Source organism: Drosophila obscura, unplaced genomic scaffold (assembly GCF_018151105.1).
Source record: "Drosophila obscura isolate BZ-5 IFL unplaced genomic scaffold, ASM1815110v1 contig_179, whole genome shotgun sequence".
Taxonomy (NCBI): domain Eukaryota; kingdom Metazoa; phylum Arthropoda; class Insecta; order Diptera; family Drosophilidae; genus Drosophila; species Drosophila obscura.
In genome coordinates, this window is record NW_024542766.1 from 685,568 (window position 1) to 712,548 (window position 26,981).

Here is a 26,981-nt window from a genome sequence, read left to right on the forward strand (position 1 = left end):
TCAGGGAAACTTTTCCACACTCACACACAGACACACAGTCACACACACACACACACACACTTACATATATTGAAAGGACACAGGGGAAGAGGAAGCGACAGCGGAATAGCCTCAGACAAATGGCCAGAACAGCGAGCAACGGAGCAGCGGGCCAGGCCAACCCGTGACTACAAACGGGATACGAGAACAGAGGAGCAACAAAGAGTATAACAGAAGAAAAGAGTGGAGGAGAAGGGGCAAAAGTAGGAGAAAGGAAAATCTTGCCTGCTGGAAATGGAAGGAGAAATGCTGCGGCTTCTAATGTCGACGCCAGCAGCGGAAGTAGCAGCCACAACAGCAACAGCAGCAGAAGCAGCAGCGGAAGGAGCAGCAGCAGGAGCGGCAGTGGCAATATCGCCCACGTCGTACTCCTCATAATTTCGAGTCCCGCTCTCGCTGTCCCCCCCGTCTAAAATCTGTGTGTCTATCCCACGTCTCACGCTCTCACAGTCTGTTTCGTGTTAATTGTTATTTATGTATAGTGTGTTGTATATATAAAGTTTGTGTGATAACAAAAGGGAGATCGAACATCGCGGATATCCCAATCCCGATCCAAATCTGAGTCCCGATGATAACCCGAAATCCGATAAGCGACTAAGCGAAAGATAAACTCCATCTTTAGTCAAAAATCAAAAGCGTACAACGAGAACAAACAAACAAACAAACAAACAAACAAAAAAAGGTTTTGCCAGCTGAAACAACCAACAAAAAACCAAAAACCAAACAACACTCCAACGGGTCCAATGTTGCAGCCAACAACATGCAGCAAACAGCAACAGCAGAGGCAGCAAACAGAACATGCAGCAGCAGCGGCAGCAGCAGCAGCAACAGAGGGAACAGAAGCAGCAGCCGATCAGCAGGAGCGGCAGCCGATAGTTAAAGATCATGGAGCCCTAGCCTTAGCCTTAGCCACTGACAGAAGCAGCAGCAGCAGCAGCCCCCGCAGCTACAGCAGCGACAGCAGCGACATTCTGTGCCACAGCAACATGTTGCCCGTAACCAGCACAAGCAGCACAACGATAGATTTCAATAGTCGCCGGCGAAGGGGTCGTCTACGGGGCATGGACGAGGCAGGATCTGCACCGGCAGCAGCCTCAGCCTCTGAATCACCCAAAGAACAACACCAAGCAAAGATACTTGAAGAGTGTGTAAATATTTTCAAACGCTTAGTATTATTAACATTAAATACAATATCAACAAGAACAACCGCAACAATAACGAAAGGGAAGACAAGAGGCAGAACCGCAAAGGAGCATTCCATGACCAGCAGCTGCTGCTCATGGCCACAGCCTCAGCCTCAGCTTCAGCATCAGTATCAGCCACAGCCTCAGACACAACGCTGCCGCCGCCTCCGCCTGCCGATCTACTGCATTCTGTTGGTTGGCTGTTGCCTGGCCACTCAGGGACTTGGCGTTGAGGCCGCCAAGCCCAAGTCCGCCAAACAGCATTACAGTAACAACCAGAACAACAACAACCAAAACCCCAACAACAACCAGAACAACGATGTGCTGAATGGAGTTAATGCACCGCCCTTGTATCAGGGGGCGCCCTCCCAGACATCGGGCGAGGACGAGGCCGAACTGATGTACCCCTTCCAGTCCGGGGAGCACATGTTCGGCGAGGAGGAGGAGCAGGACCAGGAGATGAACATGAATGCAGCGCCTGGCTCTGACGAGGATAATGCTGGCAATCAACGTGGTATCAATGGTAAGTGTCAGACCTCCTCCTCCATCTCCATCTCATCTTATTTAAATCATCCTTTGAGTCGGAGCGGATGGTGCCACATGGCGTACGATGCTCGTATGTGGAATTTACGCTTCTTCGCGTCTGAGTAGGAGCCTGACTAATGGCATTTGTATTTAAATGAGAGGCAGAGGCAGAATCGAAAAGAATCCGAGGGCAGGGACGGATTTGTATGAGGGACTCGTATGAGTCTGAAGAAGAATGCAAATTGGATTTAATTTGCATGGGGCACAGATGAATCCGAATGAGGGAGAGAAAATCAAATCGAATAAAGTTCAGGGGTTGCGTGCAGAGCTCTAAGCAAGACATCCCATCTATCATCTATTTAACTATCCATCCCACACACTGACAATATCTTAAGGTGGAAAAAGTCAAGCAGCGAATCTCCCATACAAATTCCACTAAAGTTAAAAACTTAAAGACAAAGACAGGGTTCGATTTCGGTTGAAATTCTTTGCCAGACGTAGTATTCCGACTAGCTTAAGGGGCCCCGTTGCGTATGCGTGATATTTATGTGGTAATTTTGTGGAAGACGGAAGCCATGGACTCTTTCCTCGCTTCCGCTGTGCTGCCTTCGGCACATAGTAATTCTTTTTCACCGACGGTACACACGGCTGGCGTATGCGCGATATTTATGTGATGCCACTGCGTATATGTAACGTATGGTGTGTGGAGTGGCCACTACTGAAGCGAAACACGCGCCCTGCGTATACGTAATATTGTGAACATAAATTATCCCCCATTGCAGGCCAGGCCGCATAAGCGACTGCAAATGAACATAATGGAACATCTGTCTGCAGTTCTGCACTCACACTTGCCTCACACACAATGATATAAATTTATGTTTGTGCACATATGTACATGGCACTCTTTTCCTTTTTTTTTGTTCAGTTTTTACAGCCCTATCAGCGAAAGTCAAGCTGGCTCCCCTTTCTCACCTTTTAACCCTGATTCTGGCCCTGTCTCTTGTCTGCCTGCCTTCCATGCTCCACGTGTGCGATGCAGTCACATTTTGGCCAACAATTAAACCCAACATTGCACTTTGTTTGCTTAGGCGTGCGGACCCTAGAGCCATTTCTCATTTTAATGACTCAACAGAGCTGTCTCTGGTCTGGTCCTGTCTCTCCTGTGTGTTCCGTGTGTGTGTGTGTGTGTGTGTGTGTGTGTGTGTGTGTGTGTGTGTGTCTGAAAGTGGCTGAATGAACAAAGGAAAATTGCGGCACACAGTAATCGACTATATGGCACCCTATAAAGTGTGGAATGCCAATGGCCCTAAGTGGATTCCATTGATGATGATGTCAATCTGAAAATCTCCAACAAATCCGTGCATTCTCTATTCACCTTTTATCACCCACTGAAACCGAAATTGGAAATTCGTGACACATAAAACTATTCAAAGAGGGTGGGAAAAGGAACAGTATACTCACAGAAACTGGATATCGATGTTCAATTGAGACATCATCCATAAATCTCCTTCTCTTTTTGCTGCTGTGCACCCAACTGCAGTTCTGTATTGGATGTTGTAGCTGTGGATACATACTTACTCGCATATCTGTATCTCAACCATGAACGTGTTTTGTGTGTAAATCAAGCTTTAAAACTAACGCAGATTGGTGGAACAAGCGACAGGCAACGAGCAATTAACATGAAACCAGCGGGAAAAACTTGGAAAAACAAAAAAATGGAAAAGCTCACCCAGCAAAGGCAGACAGACCCTCCACCCCCACCGCCACACACACATACAGCAGGAACTCAGCAGTAGAATAGTAGTAGTACAGGTCACCCGAAATACATATGTATGTATGTATGTATGTATGTATGTATCTGTGGGGATATACTATTTATATGTGCATGGCATGTATGTGCGAGTTTGTATATATTTTATGTGCCACGGTGGCACTGGTCTTCTCTTCAACGACCTTTGTTCGAAATTTTATACCACGTATCGTATGTGTATGCACGTGGTACTAGTACGAGTGTACGAGTAGGTGTGTGTGTGTATGTTTTTTGGGGTGTGTATGTATTTGCCTTGCTTTTGGCTTTTCTATTTTACCATCGACCCAAATTGCGAGCCCGCTTTTCTCGCACACACACACACACACACCCGTGAGATATAATATGTAAGTGTGTGCAGGACTATGGTGTATCTGTGTGTGTGTGCGTGTGTGTGTGTGGGGCACACGCAAACGTGGCTGTTAACGACGTTTCAAGCTCTCAACGTCGACGTTTGTCGTGTGGGTGGGCCCGGGCCGAGCGCAGTCAGACCCTGAACAAAAAGCAAGAAAAGGAAAAGAATATAAAGTTAAGTAAAGACCTCGACCTAAACGGCAGGCGGCCAAAAAATACAATATATGTACATACATATATGTATGGATGTGTATGCAAACATTTTGAAAAATGATTGAGAAAAAACAAAAACAGAGACAGAAACAGAAGCAGAAGCAGAGACGCGGAAAACGAGTTGCCCGAAAGGAAGAGGGAAATCCCCACTCCAACCCCCCGCCCCCACCGAAAGAAAGCACGCACGGAGCGCCTTAAACACAAAATTTAAATCGATAAATCAAAATGCCAACAACAGGAAAAAGCAACCACAGTACGTCGAAGGAGGTGAACGAGGAAGAGGAGGTCCTGGCAAGGACGTGTGAGTTGCATGCTAAAAGCCACGAGAAACGATAAACGTGAAGGGGTTGGAGGAGGGGCCTCAGAAAATGGCTGGTTCGTGTGTGGGTGGCAGGAAGTCTTTCCTTCCTTCCTTCTACCATTTGTTTCCCATGTTTTTGTTGCTGCTTTGTGGGCCTGGGGTCTGGGGTCCTGAAATGACAACATTTGCCCGCCTTTTTAATTATTGACATTCCGCTCAACCTCTTCTCCCCCCACAACCACATATGTACATATACATATATCACCCATGCCATGTCCTTTCGGTCCTCGGTCAACGGTCCTCCCATTTCTTGTGGCCACACTAATTGTCCCTCGCTGGTCCGATTCTGTGCGTGTGTGTGTGTTTGTGTATTTGTATCCCCCGACTGTGATTCGGCATTAATTTCAATCCCTGCTGCAACATGCAGCACAATTGGATCTTGGAGCTTCTGGTCTTCTGGCCACTCTGTTCCTCGGGGGCTGACTCAGCTAATCGGATAAACCTGCAACCCTGCTGTTCCCAACAGGAATCGGAATCACTGTCCCAAAAAACACACACACAACAGTTATGATTGGATATTCCACAAAACCCGAGCGAGCCGTGATTCGAGCATGATTCATGATTGAGGGCCCCCGAGGGGTTTGCTGTGGTTCATCTCGGCATCAATGACAGGTGCACGCTTCGTTATCATTTAATGATTCATTCAATACGGGGATTTGCGGTATGTCTGTCTGTCCGACTCTCTGGGAAACCGGTTATCAAATGTGCAATCCGTAGTCTGGTCTCGGTATCGAATGGCACTACTACGCCAGCAACTGCGTAAGCAAATCTTTCTCGAATACCGAGTCGAAAACCTCTCGAGCATATACTAGATCAAAATTTGTTCCATTATGTTAATTTGTAAGTGGAGTTTATTTATGGTTGATTAAAGCAGCACACAAGTGAATGAGCGAATCAGCTTCCACTCATATGTAGCACTCTACTCCAATGAATGATACAAATCAGGTTCCATTCAAAACCCTATATCACGGAACACTGCAAAGAAAGTTATCTTATCAGAGAAAAGCTTCACCAATGGTAAATTTAGACACACTGATGTGTTAATCAATGAATTTTGAGACATCAGTTTGCATTAGAAAACCATATAACATTCCTAATCACATCAAAATGAATCAAAAGCAAATTGATTGAGCAAAAAACCGCATAGAATGCTTAATATGCTGTACGTACGTCTTATTATTTTTTGATTTAGAAAAACCTTAGTTGAGTCATTGCGATATACCGTAAGTCACTTTCCGGTAATTTTCATTACTATTGGGACTACGCCGTGAATCCAGAATTAATTCATGGACTTTTGATGAGTGACAATGTTTTGCACTCGAAAAACTTTCAAATGAATCTCTAATTAAGTTTCTAAAGATCTCTTTTATGCATGGGGAAACTTTAATGGGTCCATAAATTCTTGCAAGTTGTGAAAATTAGTTGAAGAAATGTTTCCCCGGCTTTGGCTCATTAAAGAACGAAGCCTGTTCAGTTTATGGCGTTTATGTAATGAGTGTAATTCCGTTCGAAATTGGGTCAAGCACATGGTATGGTATGGTAGGAGTAGCACTAGACTGCTGCTCTGTTCGCACTTTGGGGCTTGGTCCACAACGGGATTGCCCTGGGGACGAAACGGTTTGATTAGGCTAAAATGCGGCCCACTCATGTGTGTGTTTTTTGGGGCCGACAACTATGCCAAGTTATGGTAGCCATAACTTTCGAAAGTGGCCCCAAAGCAAAGGTAGCAATAGGCAGTCAGCAAGGGTTGCCATCGGGCAACCTTCATTGACAGCTGCTCATAGCCGTGATAAAACTTTCTATGGCAATCCTTAAGTGCGCCCCCGTCTCTCCTTCCTTCCACTTCCACCCACTGTTTATTGAGCACACTGCGGCAGGGCGAGTGGCTGTTAGAGAGGCTAGAGACGAGGCCTGGCCCAAGCCTGCATTGATTCAACAGCCACTTGACAACCCTGGCTCTGCCTGGCTGAATGTTGCATGTGCATTGCACGTTTCGCTTGCTTTCGGTCTGATTTTGGCTGGGCTAATCGATTCCCCAGAGCCACCTTGAAACTCTTGCACCGCTGTGCCGTTCCGTTCGTGCCGAAGCGCGCTGTCGCTCTGATAAATTAGCAGCTGCTTTCACGGCAGACTAGAGCCAGAGAACACTGCGGGTCAAAGCGAAGCGTGAAAAAATGCGGACACTATCATTCCACACGTTCCAAGAGGGGTGTATGTACTCGTACCCGTGGGAGGGGTTTGTGTGTGTTTGCTAGGGGCCGCTTCCGCTTCGGGTGCTACGAGCCTCCATAATGAACTTCCGGCCATGGCAAACGCTTTTTCTTTTTCTTCTTTTACTATTACTTTTGTTGTTGTTCCACCATTGGTTGCTCCTTCTCCTGCTCCTGCTCTCGCTCTCGTTTGTGTAATTTTCATGCGTTTGTTCAGCCGTGATTTATGCACATTGATGACGTAGCGGAAAGGAAAATACAGCCAACGAGCCTGAAAGCCGCTCTCTTTACGGGCCACGGGTCTTATCAGCCCCCTAATGACGTTTAACCCATTGGGAGCTCAAAGCAGAAGAAGAATTTTACTCGATCTATCAAATAATACTTTTTATTGCTTTATCATAAATATTCATGGGGGGTTTTTTTCTTCTTCTAATAAATATCGAACATAGTTGGGGTTTGGATTTGAGTTTGGGTCTGGGGAATAGTCATTTAAATTGAAATTTTGGCAATGGAATTTCACTTTCTTATGTGTTTCACTGTAGCTCCTGCTCCTGGCACTTAATGGGTTAAGTTAATCGATTAGGGCGCCTCCTCCTCCTCTTCCTCTGCATCCTCTGCCTCTCTTCTAGTAGTCTCTCTTTGTCACGCGATTCCAGCCACTCTCGTACCGCTCCACCTCAAAGAAGTTGTTCAGGGTCTGAGGCAGATTCTTGCTCTTCGCTTCGGTCCCCATTATCCGCGGGGGCGTGTATCGCTTGGGCGTGGTCGCAGTGGCCGCACTCCCCGCCTGCTTAATGCATTTCGCTGCCGTTTCCGTCGCCTCTGGGGTGGGGCTGGGGCTGGCCGTAGGCGTGGGTGGCGTCGCGACCTGTGTATGCCACTCGTAGATGCGCGGCGGGGCAGCAGGCCCGAGGGTAGCTGGCGACCTCAACTGCAGCTGAATGGTGGCCCGGCTAACGAAGAGCGGCTCCTGGCCGTAACCATGGCTGGCACTAGAACGGGGACTGTGACTGACTGTGGCGGCCATCTGGGCGAATCGGGTTCCACTTTGCAACTGATTGCGAATTCAGAATGCGAGTGCCAGGCCAGGCAGAGGCAGAGGCAGAAGCAGAGGCTTGTTTGCTCTGTGGTTTTGTTCTCTTGTTACGTTTCGTTTTCGGTTGCTGCTCCGTAAACAACGCGTCTCAGTCGCCTGGTGACGCATCCCCGAGATGGGAGAGTGCTGTGTGTATGGCGATGGGAGCCACAGAGACTATAAAACAAGTCACGACCCGCGGACAAAAATTACTCATTGATTCGCCACAAAATTGTTAAGTGAATTAAGATGTGATGGGCCTCTTAAGTACAGCAATTCCTCAACGAAAGGTTAGCTCTCGTGAGTAATCACGCGACCATCGCTAACTTAAGTACAGTCATCGCATGAATTAGCATATTGATGAGGAAAGAACATGTCTGATTCAGAAGGAACAGCTTCTTTTAACATCTCTATGTTAATAATTTCAACTTTAAAGTGCATTCGTGACAAGTCACGCTACCATCCCTAGGAAGTGGTTATTTCCATTTTTATAAGATTTCTTAGCTCAATTATTGTATGAACGTTGATAAGAACCCGTCACTCCCGCAATCTGAATGAACTTCTTCTGCAGTATTCCACCCCCCATTCCACTCTCTTCCGGTGCTTATCACGCTACCATCGCTAGCATATGTGCTCTAGAAGCTATCTGACGAGGCTCTGGGCACGACTGCTGCTGCTGTTGCTGCAGTCGCTTAGTCAAATTTTAGTGCCATTTCAATAGCGGCACTCGAAACTGGTTTCTGGGCACTGGCACGGGACAGGGGGGACTGAGAGACTGGGGCAGCAGGCAGCCATCGAGGCAGACGCCCACATGGGCAATGTCAATAAATAATCATAAGCACAACAAAAAAATTAAAAATAATAATAAATAATATTTAATAGTCATTATTTTGTTACCTTCGCAAGTGAACCAATAACAATTTGATGACCAACTTCGTGTGGAGGTTCTCAGATTGGATCTAAGTATTGCTTTTTGCCCCTAGATTTCATACGTAGATGGCGCAATCGGTGTTACTTTCGGGGGAATCTTTTGATTAATATTCATCTGGAATGAAAGGAAGAGTTTGAATTGAGTATGGATCTCATCCTCCCCAATAAATATCTTCTTCATGAGTGGACTTTATCTGCTAATAGTTGTATGGGAGTGTGAGTAATGAGTGCAGGCAATGCGAATATCTAGTATTTCTCTTTATGACCCGATAAGAGGGAGTGGTTCTACATATGTGATTCATTAACATGAGATATTTAGCATTATCTTCTCTGCCATTTTCTATGATTTGAAAGCGCTTCTTCAGTTGAGATACCGATGCCATATGCTTTCGACTTAGGCCGCTTTCCCAATCATCGACCAACTCATAACCGAATGAGTAACTCACATCAAAAGAGTCTGTTCCCATTTGCAAATTACCCAAGCACTGAGGCCTGGGCCGATGCTCCACTTTTGATATGCAGGGCACCACTCACCCACCCAAAGCGAGGGCTCCAGCCTAAAAATTGAAAATTGTTCAATCCAATCGCCTTCGAGAGGCGTCGTCGTCGTCGTCACTCATTAAGCATTTGGCAGGTGATTCATAAGAATCATTCATTTGTGGCTCACGCTCCCAGCGGGCGTCGGGCTTTGGGTCTCGAGTGTCCGCCCACCGCCCCCACACAGAAAGGTGGATTAATTGAGTGGGTGTGGCGGCGGAGCATGTCGGTGGGGTCCGTTCTCCGTTAGCTGCATGCAAATGCGAGCGAATCGGGAACCGGTTGTAGAGCAAATTTCTTTGTCTGTCTGCCTGGCAGTCTATCTCTCTGTCTGTCCCCGATCCGACCACAAAGTGAGTCAACCTCCATGTGGAGTGCTCTATTTCAGGAGCGTAGGCAACCTCTGACTCCGCTCCTGTGGCTCTAATGAGCCTATGATATTCACAAGATTAAATTGAAGAAAAACACACTCCGATAGATCCGAGGGTTGTCTGTGAATATGCCATGAATCAGACAAGTCGATGCCGACGATCGACGGCGACGAGCCACGCGAGCGATTAAAGCCGCGTCAATTATTTGCTCGGCACACGCGCCAAAATGATTGCTCACAGTGCAAATGATTGATAAACATTTACATTACCAACATTTACCATTCAACATCCACATCTACTGCCAGTATAGCTACGAGTACATCATCATCATCATCATTGACATCGACAGTTGGCAGCGCGAATAAGTGCAATTTGTTAATTGTTGCAAAATGTGCTGCTGCATAATTTACTCTAAAGATAATTGCCCATGAAAATCGCGGCTCACAAAAGGTGCCGCATGCAACAAGGGAGTTCTGCCAGCGTTTCCAAAAGGTCGAGCCACTTAATTGAGGATGTCTAATGGGGGATGTATAGTCATTGAGGGGGGAGCAGCACTATTAAAGGTAAAGGTCAGTAAAATGACAAATTTGTCAGTCAACTGAGGAAGACGATTTCAGTGCCTTTTTTTAAGCTATTTTTACCGCTAGCTACTATTCCGACTAAGAAGCGTTTTAATTCGTTATTTTAATTGAATGCGAAAGGATTCCCCGAATCTACCTGACTAATTAGCAAATACTGACATTATTTTTCTTCCCTTTCTGAATATTTTACAGACACTCACAGCGAGAACTCGACCGTCACGAAAACGCCACTATTCCCGAAAGATCTATTCACGAAAGAACAGCTTGAAAACGGCGCTGTTATCCTGCACATCATTGGAGTAATCTATATGTTTGTGGCGCTGGCAATTGTCTGCGATGAATTCTTCGTGCCTTCCCTTGACGTAATCATTGAAAAGCTCGGCATTACAGACGATGTGGCCGGCGCGACTTTCATGGCGGCGGGTGGCAGTGCCCCCGAGCTCTTCACAAGTGTGATTGGCGTTTTCGTGTCGTTCGACGACGTTGGCATTGGTACGATCGTTGGCTCTGCGGTCTTCAACATATTGTTCGTGATCGGGATGTGCGCCCTCTTCTCGAAGACGGTGCTCTCGCTCACCTGGTGGCCCCTCTTCCGCGACTGCTCATTCTACAGTATCAGCCTCCTGGTGCTGATCTACTTCTTCCGCGACAATCGCATCTTCTGGTGGGAGGCCCTCATCCTGTTCACCATCTACATCGCCTACGTGACCTTCATGAAGTGGAACGTCGAAGTGGAGCAGTGCGTCAAGAAGTTGATTACCAAAAACAAGGTGACTCGCGTCCGAAGTACAGATCAACTTATGCCAGCAGTAAGTAGTTGGGAAGTTTTTTTGCAACAAAAAATCAAATCAAATCAATCCAAAAAAAAAGTCCAACAAAATCTCTCTCTCTCTCTTGAAAATTTAAACAAAAAAAAAGAGAAATTAACATTTAAATTAAAAAAAAAAACAATTACAAAAAACGTAAGTCAAGAAAATCTTAAACGTAAAAGAGAAAGCGAAATTGAAAGCCAAAATTTTGTGTGCCACAAGAAAAGAAAAGAATCAAAGAGTAAAACGAAAACGAAGATCCTTTGCCAGGAACGAAATTTCGTTTTTGATTTTCGTTTTGTGTATGTTTTTCCTTCCTTTTTATCCCCCTAAGCCCCCACTAACCCCCCATCTCCATCATCCATACTGATCCATCTCCCATCTCCATCTTTCTCCCCATTGCATTCGAGCTGTTGGCGCGTGCCAGGCACTAACCAGTTGGCAGGTGTTTAAGCTTGTGTGACTAAGGGCAGCACCTCAGATTGCTGTGGTTGTTTTTGCAATCGCAGATGAAGCGTCCATGACTAAGAGATCTCTGCTGTGACATTGAAAGCACGACTCACTAACTCAGCCTCTCACTCCCCAGAGTTCGACTCAAATTTCACCTGCGACACTGCCATTCGAGTGAGTCCGTACCGAAAACAGGTCCAGGAACTGAAAGCGGCCCACTCTCCAGTACCTTGACCTACTCTTGGTTTCATTACAAATTGAAATCGGAAATCCGAAATCCCAGTTTTTTTAAGTATATGGCATTTCTAGACCCATCTTTGGGGTCTTTCCCCCCCCTAGAAAACCGGTTTTTTCTAGTGTCTTGGGGAAAATACCAATAATATATAATAATTTCAAACCGGTTTAAAGCTAGAGGGGTTATTTTTACGCCCGATGGCGCAATTTAGATCCTCAAATATATATAAAAATATAAGTAATAGAGAAAAGTTAGTTTAACCCGGTGCGGCTCTACGTCGATCAATTTTCTAGTAGATTCTCGTAGTTTTAGACTTAACCTGTACTAGCTATATTTAGGGAATTTGTAGCTAGAGATCCTTTTTGGATTGTTCTAGAACCGAACATCTGCCAACTGGTTGGTACCACCGAGTGCGTTCCATCTCCAATTTCTACTAACTTTTATTATTATACTATAACTATTCTTTTAAATACTCTATCTCTCGATCACTAGTTAAACTCCTTGTTTTTTCTTTAGTACTTAGCTTCGAATCATTTGTTAGTCAAAAGTTTGATTTGCTATGCCGTCTTTTCGACTTGAACACCCTAACACCCTAAGAGACACCCACACACCTGAGCAGACACACCCCCAGACACTCACTTACACTGCTGATACCACACACCTACACAGGCATACACTATGTGCTCCTCACACGATCACGATCCGTAGAGAACAAAACTCTTCTTCTGCATGAAAGTAAAGTAAATCTAAAGCCCAAAAAGAAACTTTGCACACAGCTTGAACTTGATCTTGAGCCGAGACATAAACCAGTCGTCCGTCGCATGCAGAGTGCGCCGTGAGTGCAAGTGAGAGCGGAGCGAAAGAGTGAAAATGAGTGAGAGAGAACGCGTGCGCATGCGTAGAACAGTTTTGAGTTTTTTTTCTGTTTTTTTTTTTTGTATTCTACGCTTCTTGCTCTGTACAATACATCCATCTCGTTCGCACACACATTTCATTTGTTGTAGCACACTTTCGTTATGTGGTGAAAACTATGCTCCTTTGCCACGGGGGGATGGTAATAAATCCTGGTAATAAATCCTCTGGGATGGAACTTTTACCTTTAATAACTTCACTCTACTTGGAATCATCTTGGGCTGAAGCCTTTATCCTTATAGTTCCACAATATGCTTGATTGATTCATTTAGAATGCGGTCTCCCGAACGATAAGACGATTATGAAGTATTTCAATAAAAAATATTCTTGCTTTATTATAAAGAAAGGCATATGACACATATGCAATTAATAATTACTCACATTACAAAAAGGAGTCTAAGACTATTAATAAATATGTAATATATTTCGCTAACTAAAGTTCACTCGAATGAACACTATCGAACTCTTTCTGCTGCAAGAAGAGCCTTGTGCTGTTATGATTGACTAATTTCGTGGTATTTCGATTGTCTTTTCGATCTTTGGGCTGTAGCTAATACTTGGAATGGACCTTGTCATCCTTCTCAATGGAATATGAGTCTGTCTCTACACCATGTCTGGATGTCTTGGCATCAGGACCTTGGGCGACATGATCACACCTTGGTTGTAGACGTTCGGCGGTTGCATTGGCACTGGCGGGGCACATCTCAGGCTAGGACTCGGACTGGCGTGGACCTGGGCGCGCTGCAGCCTCGGGAGGGTGGCACTCTGTAGGGGCCGTGTCTCATGCTTGACGTGGATGCGGGCCAAATCGCTTTCGATAAGCAAGGGGTTGCTGATGGTCCTAATCATCTTGGGGGTCATGGGCCTTTTCTTCCCACTGTCCACAGTGTCAATGTTTTCCGTGGACACAGCCTGGTAGTGGGACTTCTTGCTCAGGTTAGCCTCGGGGTCTTCTTGGGTCTTCTTCAGGTTGTGCCACATCTGGATGTCGCAGACCTTGAGCTTCATATAGATGAAGATCACTATCCGGTAGAGGATCACGTAAGCCACCATCAGGCAGAGGCCGAAGGTGCAGTGCTCGGCCACTGTGTCCAGCAGGTGGTTCATATCCACCTGGATTATGTTCTTGTCCTTGCATATCTTGTAGACCGCCGGCGTGATCACCATCCAGTACAGCAGTACCACAATAAGTTCGATAATCCTTTTTTGAAACATTCTCGCTGTGGTTGTTGTTCTTGTCGATGTTGGTTCTCGATGGTTCCGCGGGGAAGAGGAGCGCGCGCGCTTCAGAGCTCGATGCGGTTCGGTTTAAGCTTCGTTACTAAATGATGCACGGAGTGCGCAAAAGCCTGCTATATAAAAAAATTACAACGCCAATCGACCGCACTGATCGATGCAGTCAGCGCGGTCTCTGCTCGGTCTCAGTCTCACTCTCAGACGAAGCTCTGAAGTCTCAGCGAAGCTCTACCTCGGTGGGGCTCGCTTCGAGTCGATCCAACGAACGACGGTCAGCGATCAGCGATCTTGTTTATCAGTCGCGTATGGGTTTATCTTTAATCGTTCGCTATTCCAAACACGGATTGTATGTAAACAAAGTATGCCTACGTCAAAATCGAGCCACAGTACCAGGAATATCTACGCTTTTTCTTGGAACTGGTTTCGGGGTCACCCTCTGGGCGGCAGGCTGCTACTTCTTCCGATTCCGATTGCATTTCATTTCGAAAACGACAAACAGGTTGAGTGACAAATTGAGCTCAAGTGTGAGTCGGGTTTCATTTGTTGTTTGTTTGCTTTACAATTTGCATTTCTTAGATCATTTGGTAAGCCTCTCAGGTCGCCCTCTTGACTCGAATACTCGAAATCAGCAGGCGAAATTTTTGAGCTGTTGAATTGAGTCTTTTTTATTTGAAAATTGCTGTTGAGAATGATTCATGCTGAACTTAAATAATTCATTATGTGATTTAAGCGCTTTGGTAACTTACGTTGCCCTGCTGTCTGCTGTCCCTCTCCAACACAGCGTCTTTGTCTTTGTCTCCGTCTCCGATTGGGTGATGAATTTTCGATTTTATAAAATGCTTTCAACGTGATTTCATACACTTGGCTTTGGCTTTGGCTCCAACTGCAGCTCCGTCTCTGGTTAATATAGATAGTCCACCATTAATTGTGGCTAATTTCATTGTAAAAAAACAATCAGACCCAGCTGACAGATCTCCCTTTAGCACGGGTTCAAGGTGATTAAATCCAGAGGGAGAGAGAGCTCTCTCTATGTTTCGAGATATTCCCTCTGCTTGGATCGGATTTCGCAGGTGTCTTCTGGCTTTGCGTCAGAGATGAGTGAGTTAGTCCGAATCGTGAATGAGTGGTTGGGGGGGACTAGAAATCCCATAGTATGGGTTTCGATCAACAACATGACTGGGCATTAATTAGCATTTTAATCGGATTGGTGGGGTAGTTCACCTGGCACGAGCCACTCGACTCGCTAATGGTGGTCTGATCTTGACTTGCCCTACACCTGCTTCAGTTGCAGTTCCAGTTTCACTTTGAGTTCGATTCATGAATGGAGTTACGAAAGACTCGTTCTCCAATATAACGTACGAGCGTACGGGTATGGGTACGGGTACGGGTATATGTAACACCAATTATCATCTCGTTTCCATTCATTCATTAGAGTCCCCATTAGTCACCTTCCCCTCCACACACACCCATCATATATATACATATGCATATATGTAGTTGTAGTTGTATATATAGTATGTACATGTATATGGTTAGTGCCTGCACTTGTTACACCTACCGATTCCAATTCCGACTCCGACACCGACCCGATCCTACCTCATCTGCCTGCGCTTCCTTCGCTAATGTGCCAATTAATTCGCATCAATTGAAAGTATTTTTCGATTTTCAGTTGTTCTCTGACAAAGTTTTTCCAAATGTTTTTGTGTTTTATCTGTTTCTTTTTGATTATAGTGAAGGCAAAATGAAATACAACAAAACTTCCCACTGCGCTTTGACAAATATCAATACAGATATCGTATAAAAAATATATGTGTATATTTTGTTTGATCAAAACAACCAAAAAAAAAAAAAAGAAAAAAGTAAAGAAAAACCAAAAAAAAAGTCATTCAAAAGCTTGTATGTATAAAAACCCAACAAAAAATGTTGCAACAGACAAACAGAAAAATTTTCAACGACCAAAAAGCAAAATGTTTTCATCATTACATACTTTGTTTCCTCATCTTCGAACTTATCGTTTTGATTTTGTAATAAATGTAAGACTCGTTTGGATCCCTCCTATGAGGCCTACAAGCATGTCCTGATGCTACAGTTCCACAATCGATCCTATGTACTGTATATAACACACAGATCCAATCCAACTCTTTATTTTGTTGCACAAAAACCTCCTCCTACGCAAGTATTCCAATCTAACGACGATGGCAGACAATCCTAGTGTTCCTTAATGTTCCAGCGACTAGCGATCCATCTCCAGAGGCTGTAAAGTACTCCCATCAGACTATAGATAGATTTCAGTTTATCAGATCTTAAGTGGTCCGTGTATTGTACCGTATTGTGTTGGATGTTGTGTGGTAAATCATCTCTTTCGACATTTGACTTGATTTTGACATTCATTGAGTTCTGTTCCGTTCGGTTTTTGTTTCGATGTCTTGAGTTCTGTTCAGATATTGGCTCCCAACTAACTTGCACTTACCGATTCGATTAGACCTTAAGCTACACACCAAACATACAAACAAACAACAACACCAACAAACAACCAACAACCAAGAACCAAGAACCAACAACAACAAAAGCAATCACAGCCAGAAACAACAAGAAACAGATACATACATATATGTATGTACAATGTACATGCAACATGACAAAAGATAGACAAGAGCTACTACAAATACTACACTCAACCTGTAAATTTATACAAATTGCAATAATAAACTTTTCTTCTTCTTCTTTTCACCTTTTTCTCGAAATATGCTTACCAAAAAAATACCAAAACTAAATCCGAAAACCATTACACCGCCCTCTCGAAACTCAAAACTCAAAACTCAAAATACGAAACAATAATCCGTTATCTGTAACCCCGTAACCCGCAACCCCGTAACTGTGTGTAAACCCGTAACCGTACCACTACCACCCACGTACCCACGTCCATCCGTTCTTGTTCTTCGTTCCACTTCAGGGTAATGCGGCAAACTCATCGGAAACCTCAATGGCCACCCAGCCGGGCGGCTCGGTGACATCGCGTGCGGCGAGCGAGACGCGCTCTGGACCGCCCGGCTCGAGCAACGCGGGCGCTACAGGTAATAGCAGCGGTGGTGGCACCTCGGGTAGTACACAGACCGGTGCCAAATTCCGTCATGGCCTATTACAGCTAATGATACACACGATAGATCCACTACACGATGGTAAGTTCTTTCGTTCGTTGAGCTGTTGCCACAGTGTGTTTTGCACAAGTCAAGCCTAAAAAGCCTAATGCCTAACAAAAAAAACTAATATGAGAAAAGAAAACCCAACTAAAAGTCCCCCTAAACCCCCAATATTCCCCATCAGCCCATTCCAGATCCCTGTTCTAATCCCCAATCCTTGACCACCACGCTTACATCCAAAATAAGATAAATACAAATGCAATAACATATATCTCAACTACGCCAAACTCTACTCTATATACTCTACTATATATGCCTTCTATATACCTTCACCTGTACCTTCCACCTATCACCTACAACCTGTACCCAGTATCTAAAGTTATGTTATGTTCAGTTTTTGTTCCTTTTGAAAACTCTGTGTACATTCTGTGTTCTTCTAATTGGATGTTTGACTTGCCAGCCAGGGGGTTTCTTTTTCTATGCTTTCGCTCATTCTGTACTCTACCCATTGCTGTATCCATATCCGTATCTATATCTGTGTCTATTACAATTTCTATTTCCATTTCCTTCCCTTTACGTTGCGTTCTTGCCTTCGGTTTTGTTGTGTTTTCATATTCCTTTTTTTCCCTTTGCTTTTCTTTCTTTTCTTTTCTTTTCTTTTGGTTCTTATTTCTTTTTTAATGGCGACCTTGGAGCCACTTACCTAATTAGCACGCCAGCCAGCCCCAGACGGAGCGTCGACAAACAGTGCGGATGTCCGTTAAGGGGCAGGGGGAATTGACAGCTTAACCCTTTTGTTTAGGGCCCGGCAGGAAGACAGGAGGGACATCCGACTTGAGCGGAAAATCATTTAAAGGTCATCCTGGGACTCGATTTCGCTTCCCCCCCTTTCCCAGATTGATTTTGTTGCAAACCAAAACCAAAATTTCCAATCACCATTGATTTATTATGGATTAGGCACATTGTAGTAGCAGGGGTCTGTGCATGTACTCGTACCCATAAATATGTATGGGACAGACCCAACGTTGAGTCGTTGTTGCCACGGCAATGGCCCACACCGAACGAACAACAGCCAGGGTCGGCCTTTGGGGCGTGCTCGTCAAGGTTCGCAGGTGCAAAGTGTTAGAATTCGTGTAGCGCCAAGTGGGGGCCTACCTCAACGCGGAGTGGTGTCTCCCAGCTATACATTGAGGGAGGTTCCGATTTAAACTTAAGATGCCTGTACCTAAATAGGGGATTTGAGGTACCCCAGAGGTAGATTTCGAACTAGAGAGCATTTATTATTTGGATATGCAGGGAATCCCCCCACAAAGCGGTTTTACGCTTCGTCTAAAATTTATTCTTACATTTTGAGTTTCTGCCGCCTCACAGAGCTGCTATTTGCTAATTTATTTTCGCCTTTGTTTTGTTTTCATTTTGTTGCAAACAACAAAACAAAAGAAAAAAGCATTATCAACTAAAAGAATGAAAAAAAGAAGAGAAACAAACAAGAAAAAAAAATAAACCATAATAAAGAAAATATTTTATGTTGTTCAATGTCAGTTTGGAGTTACATTTATACTACCAATATATCCAATATCTATAAATATATATATATACATATGCGTTATATATCTAGCATTAAAAAAGTTATCATAAATTCCTAGAGTTTTTGAGCGCAGCTCAATGGCATACGTACTGGAAAGATACTTACGAGAGATATACTAGATGTATCCTAAAGTATGCCGTAGTACCTATGGAATTGTCTGTGGATTGAGTTGAGTTTGACGCGTGACAAAAACAAAACAATTTATTGGATTGTACATATTAACTATGCGTTGTCAATGTTGTATGTGTTAATCGTAATCGTTATAGTAATTGTAATTGTTAACGTAATTGAAATTGTAATTAGTTAGCAACTAGTACAATTGGCTCGCTGGCAGCAATGCTGTTCGAAATTGGCTTCCACTTAGATCTAGGCTTAGGCTTAGACTTAGGCTCGCTCTCGGTCTCGGTTTCATACAACTCACTCCGTCCCACACCCATCCCCATATCCGAGTATATTTAGTCACAAAGATCATTCAAAAAACAATCAACGCGCTCGATCCGGCTCGGGCTGCATGTGCGACTAGTCGAGCGGGTTGTTTTTGCATAGGTTTTTGTATAGGCATCGCTTTATGTCACTATGGAATGTTTGTCTAATATTTGTGTGTTTATAAGTTTATTTGTGTATGTGCGCTGTATGGGAATTGTGTTTTTGGGGCTGCAGCACTTGGTGGAAATCCGGCAAGAACCGATCTGAACAGAGCGGAAGCCATTCTTATGGCAATGATCTCAATAATCGATAATTGTGTGTGACCCAAGAGCACAAGTCCCATCATATCTTTTGTTCCGTTCACTGTATGAGCATGTTCTGGGTCTGTATTCGAAAGACATCCATTAGAATCCCCCTCGTACATATCACACTTACTGTACACTTACATGCAATATATATATATATAGTAGATACGTAAGATAAGCTATGATATAAGTCTATTGAATCGTGTACATATATACACACATATGTATATGTATATACTAACGGAGCAATGCTAGATAGGGGGTCCTTCGAATAGCCATTTAGTCCGACGATCCCCTCAAGAAAATATCAATTTAAAGAGTACTTCATGCCGCATTGACAACAACAAACAAAAAAAAAAAACAAAAACAATTCTAAAAACCCATCAGAAACCCCCCGTCCGATCCCGAAACATCAGCATCCAACAACCAGATCGATTAATAATAATACAAACTCTTAGTGCAAAACACAAGTTCACACTCAAAACATCGATCGAGAATCGAAAAGTTAGACCAAATACCCATGAGACTCTGACTCTGACACGGTAAATATCAGTAGTGATCTCTAGTCTAGATCTAGTAACTATATATAGCCATAGATGTAGTAATAGTCGGCTTAAGAACCCCCCGCTACTGTCCATTGCCCTCCCAATGTCCGCACTATTCTACTCGGCTGCTCTTCCGCTATACTCTGTCATCCCTATACTCTCTCCATAGACTAGACTACTTACTACTCGTATATACCCCCTACTTATTCGTACTTACTACAAGCAACCTCCAAATGCTGTTTCGCAACTGACATCAACATTTTGTATAAAATATTTTCAATATACCTACATATAGATAAACGTATATATATGCGTATATGAACGATCCAACCAATCCAAAGTACCCCGTTGGGCTAGGCCCTAAATTTGTTTGTAAATTACAAAGCTCTAAGAAAAAAACTAAATCTGAAACCGAAACCGAAACTCGTAACTGGGTTAATTCGTTTATTTCTGATTTTAATCGATGCAATTTTATTCTTTCTTTTTCTTCTTTTTTTCGTTTAATTTTTCGCAAAAAAAAATACAAAAAAAAATCAAATAAATAAAAAAAAACACTTGGATTTTGCGTTCAAAAACTCCATTCGTTGTGTGCCAACAAAAAATACCAAAAAATACGATACCGAAATGAAAATCGAATACCAAATACCAACTACAACAACAACAACTACAACTATTACTACAACAACATCGCTACTCTACTCTGCTACTCGCAACACACAACCACACCACCACCACCACCACCTACAAAACCACCAACAACACCTTCAACACCAACACCACCACACATGTTGTATTGTGTAAACAACAACCAAAAAAATACTGCATTATTTATCGAAACACACCCTCCCCAAAAAAAAACCACACACAATTACAATGACAAAGATGATGTTCCAGGCAAAGTGGACGAGAAGGCAACGCAGCTGCACGCCATTGCCTCGCTCAAGGTGCTGCTGGACGCCACCAAGCCGCAGCGGGGTGGCGCCACCACCTCGGCTGCGAATCACGTCAAGATCAACCTGAAGGAAACCGTCCTGGCGGATCGTCCCAATGGGAATATTGACACGACGCTCGATTCGGTAAGTTGTTTTGATCATTTCGCACCCCCTCCCACATTCTATAGCCCCTCGTCCGGGAGGATATATCTGCAACATATATGATGTGCTAATGAATTTATCCTCATGATTTCCCTTAGGCATGACTTTTCAGTTTCAAATATTCATTGATTTTATGTGTTCTCTGATTTTCCGTTTTGATTCTACTATTTCGTTTAAAAACAAATTGATTGTGTCACACAAAACGCGCTGCATTCTTCATACAAGCAATAATTAGGAAATATATATGTATATTGTATTGAATATCGTAAATCGGAATTGAGCTAGTGTAACATTCGCCGTGGCATTTGTGTCTGAATATCGTAACCTTAGATTTCCAGGAAACTCGGGACTCATAATTGAATATCGTATATGGAATATCGAGTATCGTATTGGAAATATCGGGAATTTTTTATCGTTAATCAAAATATCAAAATCGAATATCGTATTCGTCATAGAATAGGATACAAAAGACTCTACCGGACACGGGTTTAGCGACCAGTTCAAGCTCTCTACAAAAATGTACACACAATTTCACAATTCTAGCTGTTGGCATGTTTCCCTTACATGGCTAATTGATTGGTAGACTGACTGATTGATTGATCGATTAACTGATTGATGCAACGTTTGAACTGATTCTAAACTAAATCCTGGTGTGTTACTGCTACTCCCCCACCTATTCGTACATATTTGATGTTCTCTCCCTAAGTTTATTCCCAACCTCCCCCAATGTGTGTTTCCTCTTCGATGTGTTTTTAATTTATAGATACGTTTTCAATCCGTGTTTCTAAAATGTCAACTACATGTGTGTAGGTCCCAACGAATGAACAAAAACAAAAACCAAAGAAATTGAAACAGTGTATTTATGCAACGTTTATGTGTGACTTTAAATGGATTTTTGAGTTAATTCTTTAACGATTTGTGTCTGAATTCTTTTCCATTCAACTGTTCCACCCACCCCATCCCCCACCACACACACACACACGCCCAAACACCCCACTATCTCTCACACCCAGACACAAACACAAGACACTCGCCTCTCTTCCTGTGTCTCTACTTTCTGTTACTTTCTGCGTGTATGTTTATGTATCTCTCCCCCTTATCACTCAACATTCCCACATCTATCCATCCATCTAAAACAAACAGTCTATCTATCTATCTGTGTGTGTGTTTTGTCTTGCCCCAGAAATAATAATAAACAATAGCAATATGAAGAGCTAATTCGGAATAGTGAAATTTTTGCATATACTCGTACCGTATGATTATCGTACCCCCATTTGGAACTCATTTGCTTTGTGTCTTTACCTTACCTTATTTTATTTACCTTTACTCGTACCTAGTGTTGATCTACCCACAAAAACACAAAAAAAAAACGCATATATAGACAACAACAGACATTACTCGTACAAATATAAAGGAGAGCCAAACGATGCCTTGCATATTACAATTGCCATTCATATTTCACTAATGTGCGGTGCGATGCAGTCATTCCAATGCAAAGTAGTGCCTCAATTGCTGCGCCCCAAACCACCAATCGAACATCATCGCATACCATCCACACCCCATGACACCCCACGAGACACAGCAGCTCCAGCTCCAGCTACAGCTCTAGCTCAAGCTCCAGCGTACATATATCGTAATATCGTAATCGTTGGCATTTGGTTTTAAACGAACATTCTTATGCATAGGCGCAAGCACTTGGCTTTGGCCCCCAATAGCAGCAGCAGCATTGCATTCCGGATGCTCATTCCGCAGCCCCTTGCAGAGGCTATCAGAGTTCTGAGATCATATCTCATGTCTGTCTGTATCCAAAGCAAGAAACAGCTGAGATAACTAATTTTCATACCATCAATCAATTAATAGGACATTCCATAAACGATCTGCAAGGGTATGTAGCCTTCGGTTTGCCGAAGATAGACCCCGCTTTCTAGTTGACGCTTTTTAATTACTTTTTTGGTTCTATCGATTTATGCAAAGATCACAAAGCAAACAGACAAAATTCTGAGCCGCTGAATCGATGGCTCGATGGCTGCCACCTGCAATTTAAATCTGAATTCGACTCACGATTGACAGAACATGGAATATCTCCGAGTTGGGCCTCGCTCTCAAAAGAAAATAAATCCAAAAAAATATACTTCGATCTATCTATCTATTCAAATCAAAATCTAAATTTAAATCTATATCCCCTTCAAAAGAAGCAAATTGTGCTTTTGTTTCAACGCTATCTATCCCCACTATCCGTATCCGTATGTGTTTGTTATGTGAACCCCGAACAAATCCCAAGTACACTTATTCTACACATTGCGAACAGTCTTCTTTCTTCTGTCTATCCCCCAGTCTTCTACTATCTGTAAAAGTTTAAGTTAAAACGTTTTAATCAAAGTTTTATTTCGATATCTGATCTGAATCCGAGAACTTGAGTGCCAAACAAGTGCCAAAAGCTTATAATTACAACAATCTGTCTCTCTTTCTATATAATGTGTATACTCTACTCCCAAAAATACCTTATATATAAACATCAATTATATATATCTAAAATATCTTGAATAATCAACTTAAAGCCATCGTTGAGTGGTCGACGTCCTAGCTGGATTGAGCAGAGGGTCAAAATTCAGACACGCAAATTTAGCATCAAAGTTAGTTTCATGAACAATTTTTATTGATCTCTCTCTCGCTATCTCTCTGTATCTATCTATCTATCTATCTATCTATCTATCTATCTGTTTCTGTCTCTACATACTATCTCTCTTCAATATATTGCATAAAATCTTTATCATTTCTTATTACAAATACTACTGTATCGTAAACAACGAAGCTTTTATCTTCAACTCAGTAACAAAAGAATTATCCGACAATAGAGCACGCGGTCTCATGGCACACAATAGCTCCTTGGTAGTGGCCTCGTCATAGATCACAGACCAAAGAAATGTATATACATAGATAAATATAAAACTATTAAATTTATACGTATGTAGACAAGTTCCGTTAAGTTCCTTAAAAGTACTTTTATAGATGACTTGCCATTCAGAAATCTCCCAGGTAAACAAATTTAAAGATTCTCTGGAAGTTAATAAGTCACTCTGATGACAATCGTTCAATATGATTGATTAGTAAGAGCCGCAGAGCCGCAGCCCATGCGATGATTAAGGCTGACATAAATGTGAAACCAGATCCCGAATCAGAATCAGGGCTTAGGGGGCCACTGGCCAGGAGCGTGTGCAGTGCCAACCGCAGATAAATTTACACTTAGAGAACCGTCACCCACCGCCCACTTATCACATAGAAATGCTTCAGTGTCGCCTCTGACAAACACACTCACATCTGTACACTTAGTGTAGAGTAGATCTTAGATAGATATTTGACCTAGATCTAGCATTTTCTTATAACCATTTTTACTTTCTACTTTCGTTTACAATTAATCTAATCGACTTGGTAGACGTGTCGTTGGTGTGTTGTTGCACTTGCTAAACAAATACGAGCATGCCCACTGTACCGCAGTACCACTGTACCTACTTGCGATGCTGATAGAACTCTGCACGTTTTAAGTCTCTCACTCTCTCGTATCGTATCGTATCGTATCGTAATGTATTTGTAACTTTGATAGAAAGTAAGTGCACCTCTCTCTGTACCACACTAAGTATTTTGATTGAACCACACTCTGTAAGTCCCACAAGCCCCACAAGAGGAAACGAACCCAAGAAACAACCTGCAGACTTTTCTTAATTCAAAATCGTAACAAAATTTGTACTATGACCAAGAAGTATCTAAGTATCTGTAACTCACGCTCATCTGTATACAAAGCTCATAAGGCATTCCACAATTCAAATCGAATTCAGTCTCTGATCCCCGATTCACTCACTCACTAAGCGAATAACTCGTACTCGTACATAAGAACCACTCACTCACACACACACTCGGCATTTTTACTATATATTTTATATAACAAATTCCATATTATATATTCTCTATTATAAATACCATAAGTACTTTATACGGATACTATGCCTATAACTAATGTAAAGAGCAGCAGACAAAAGCGCACAATGTTGAGTCCAAGGGTTCTAATCGAATGTCTCTTGCTCCCTGCTCCCTTGCCTACTGCTTCCCGACCCGAAAGGCGCCCGAAATCGAGGACGAACCGGAACCCCTGAGCATGGCTTGGCCGGACACGGCGCGTAAGCGCCTCACTTATGTCCTGGTGGCCCCGCTCCTGGTGCCCATGTGGCTGACGCTGCCCGATACGCGAACGCCGCGTGGCAAGCGCTTCTTTCCGGTCACCTTCATCGGCTCCATTGTATGGATAGCGGCCTTCTCCTATCTGATGGTCTGGTGGGCAAACGTGGCCGGAGACACGGCCCGCATACCGCCCGAGGTACGTTGCCGATTCCATTCCTCCATTCTTTGCGGGGTAATTGAAACCTGAACCCGAGCCTCAAACTGATTCTCTCTTCCCTCTCTCTCTTCTGTTCTCTGTTCTCCTTCCCGTTAACGAATAGGTCATGGGACTGACCTTCCTGGCAGCGGGCACATCCATTCCGGACTTGATTACCTCGGTGATTGTGGCACGCAAGGGATTCGGCGATATGGCCGTCTCCAGCTCCGTGGGCAGCAACATATTCGATGTGACTGTGGGGTAAGTAAATCCATTTCCAAGTACGATACCAACAATCCTGCTCCCGAGACATCGAGAACTAATCTAATAAACTAATATGAATGCATTGCAAGCTTACCGATACCCTGGCTGCTCTATGGCATCATCTACGGTGCGCCCGTTGAGGTGAACTCGGTGGGCATGGTGTGTTCCATAACCATTTTGTTTATGATGCTCGTATTCGTGGTGATGTCGATTGCCTGCTTCCGTTGGCGCATGAACAAGGGGTTGGGCTTTACCATGTTTCTGTTGTATTTTGTCTTTGTCGCCGTCTCGCTGATGTTCGAATACGATGTAATCACATGCCCCTTCTAAATATGATGTGGGGGGCACGGGCAAAGACAAAATAGTATCAACGGTAACCGAGGGGTACCAATATACATATACCGCATAGATATCGAAGATAAATATGTATATCGAAGATATACCGGAAAGAGATTGAGATACAAAACGTGTTTTTGATAGCAAATCTCTTTCTCTCATCCAATTAGCTAAATTATATACAAAGCAAATTAATGAATGAATAACAAATTAATTACCAGTGGACTAAAGCTAAATAATCGAATTGTTAAACAGACACAGAAACATTCACACACAGACACATAAATACACACCCATACAAACACATGCGAACATGCGAAAACTTAACGTTAAAATGCGAGTTAGTTAGTGCCAGCGTTTCTTTTTCGAAAGACATTTACTTTAAAGTGTTTAGCCGCAGCTTTTTATGCATCCTGTACCCTATACCCCTCTATACTCTACGAACTCTATCGTATCTATCTATCTATCTATCTACCTATCTACGATCTACCATGATCTACTACGAGCAACCTTATTAGAAAGAAAGACGAACAATGGCTTCCCAACCAATTACTATCTATCTATGTATCCACCTAAGCGTTTGGGTTTAAACTATTCTAAAGGATTAAACGATGACAAGATTAAGACAAATATATATAAACTGTATATCTTGGCACAATGGCACCCACTATTCACGATATGAAGATACGATAAAGAATAGCGAAGAACAAGCAAGCAACAAACCAGCAAAGAATGCTACTACTTTTGTCGCCTTTCAGTTGCGTGCTCTACTAAGATTTCTTCTCCTAAAACAAGAGCCTCTCTCTAAACTCTATCTCTAGTTTAGCCACTTATAAACATACATACCGAATACGGAGGAATATATACCCCCACATACCCTCACACGCACACTTACAACATGGCATACTACTATATATTGACCTACACTACATATGTATATTGATTAAGTGATAATTTGCATAATTATTAAACAAGCAAAAGCTAAAGCAAAACTCTCAAAGTAAGCTATAATTATACTCGAAACAAAAATCGAATCAAAGCGATCAGAAAGCGAACAAGAGACAAGAGATCAAGGAATACTTTAC

General features: G+C 43.1%; 3 protein-coding genes across 10 annotated transcripts; 1 reads left to right on the plus strand and 2 right to left on the minus strand.

Moving 5' to 3' along the window:
• The first annotated feature begins 756 nt into the window (after positions 1-756).
• On the plus strand, positions 757-26,156 carry LOC111072530 (sodium/potassium/calcium exchanger Nckx30C). 8 transcript variants are annotated; one of them, XM_022364460.2, is made up of 8 exons: positions 757-1,746; positions 10,380-10,996; positions 16,783-17,008; positions 20,716-20,909; positions 23,486-23,560; positions 25,042-25,296; positions 25,421-25,557; positions 25,650-26,156. In XM_022364460.2, the coding sequence occupies exons 1-8, from the start codon at positions 783-785 to the stop codon at positions 25,888-25,890; spliced, it is 2,709 nt and encodes a 902-aa protein (XP_022220152.2). In that variant the 5' UTR covers positions 757-782; the 3' UTR covers positions 25,891-26,156. The 8 variants fall into 8 exon arrangements, with proteins under 8 accessions (XP_022220152.2, XP_022220153.2, XP_022220157.2 ...); XM_022364461.2 differs by having other exon boundaries at positions 20,728-20,909; XM_022364465.2 differs by having other exon boundaries at positions 16,783-16,903.
• On the minus strand, positions 7,056-7,761 carry LOC111072541. Its single transcript, XM_022364483.2, has one exon. It carries the CDS (start codon positions 7,718-7,720, stop codon positions 7,319-7,321), a length of 402 nt encoding a protein of 133 aa, XP_022220175.2. The 5' UTR covers positions 7,721-7,761; the 3' UTR covers positions 7,056-7,318.
• LOC111072542 lies at positions 12,912-13,927 on the minus strand. The gene has a single exon (XM_022364484.2). The coding sequence runs from the start codon at positions 13,806-13,808 to the stop codon at positions 13,197-13,199; it is 612 nt and encodes a 203-aa protein (XP_022220176.2). The 5' UTR covers positions 13,809-13,927; the 3' UTR covers positions 12,912-13,196.
• Positions 26,157-26,981: the final 825 nt, after the last annotated feature.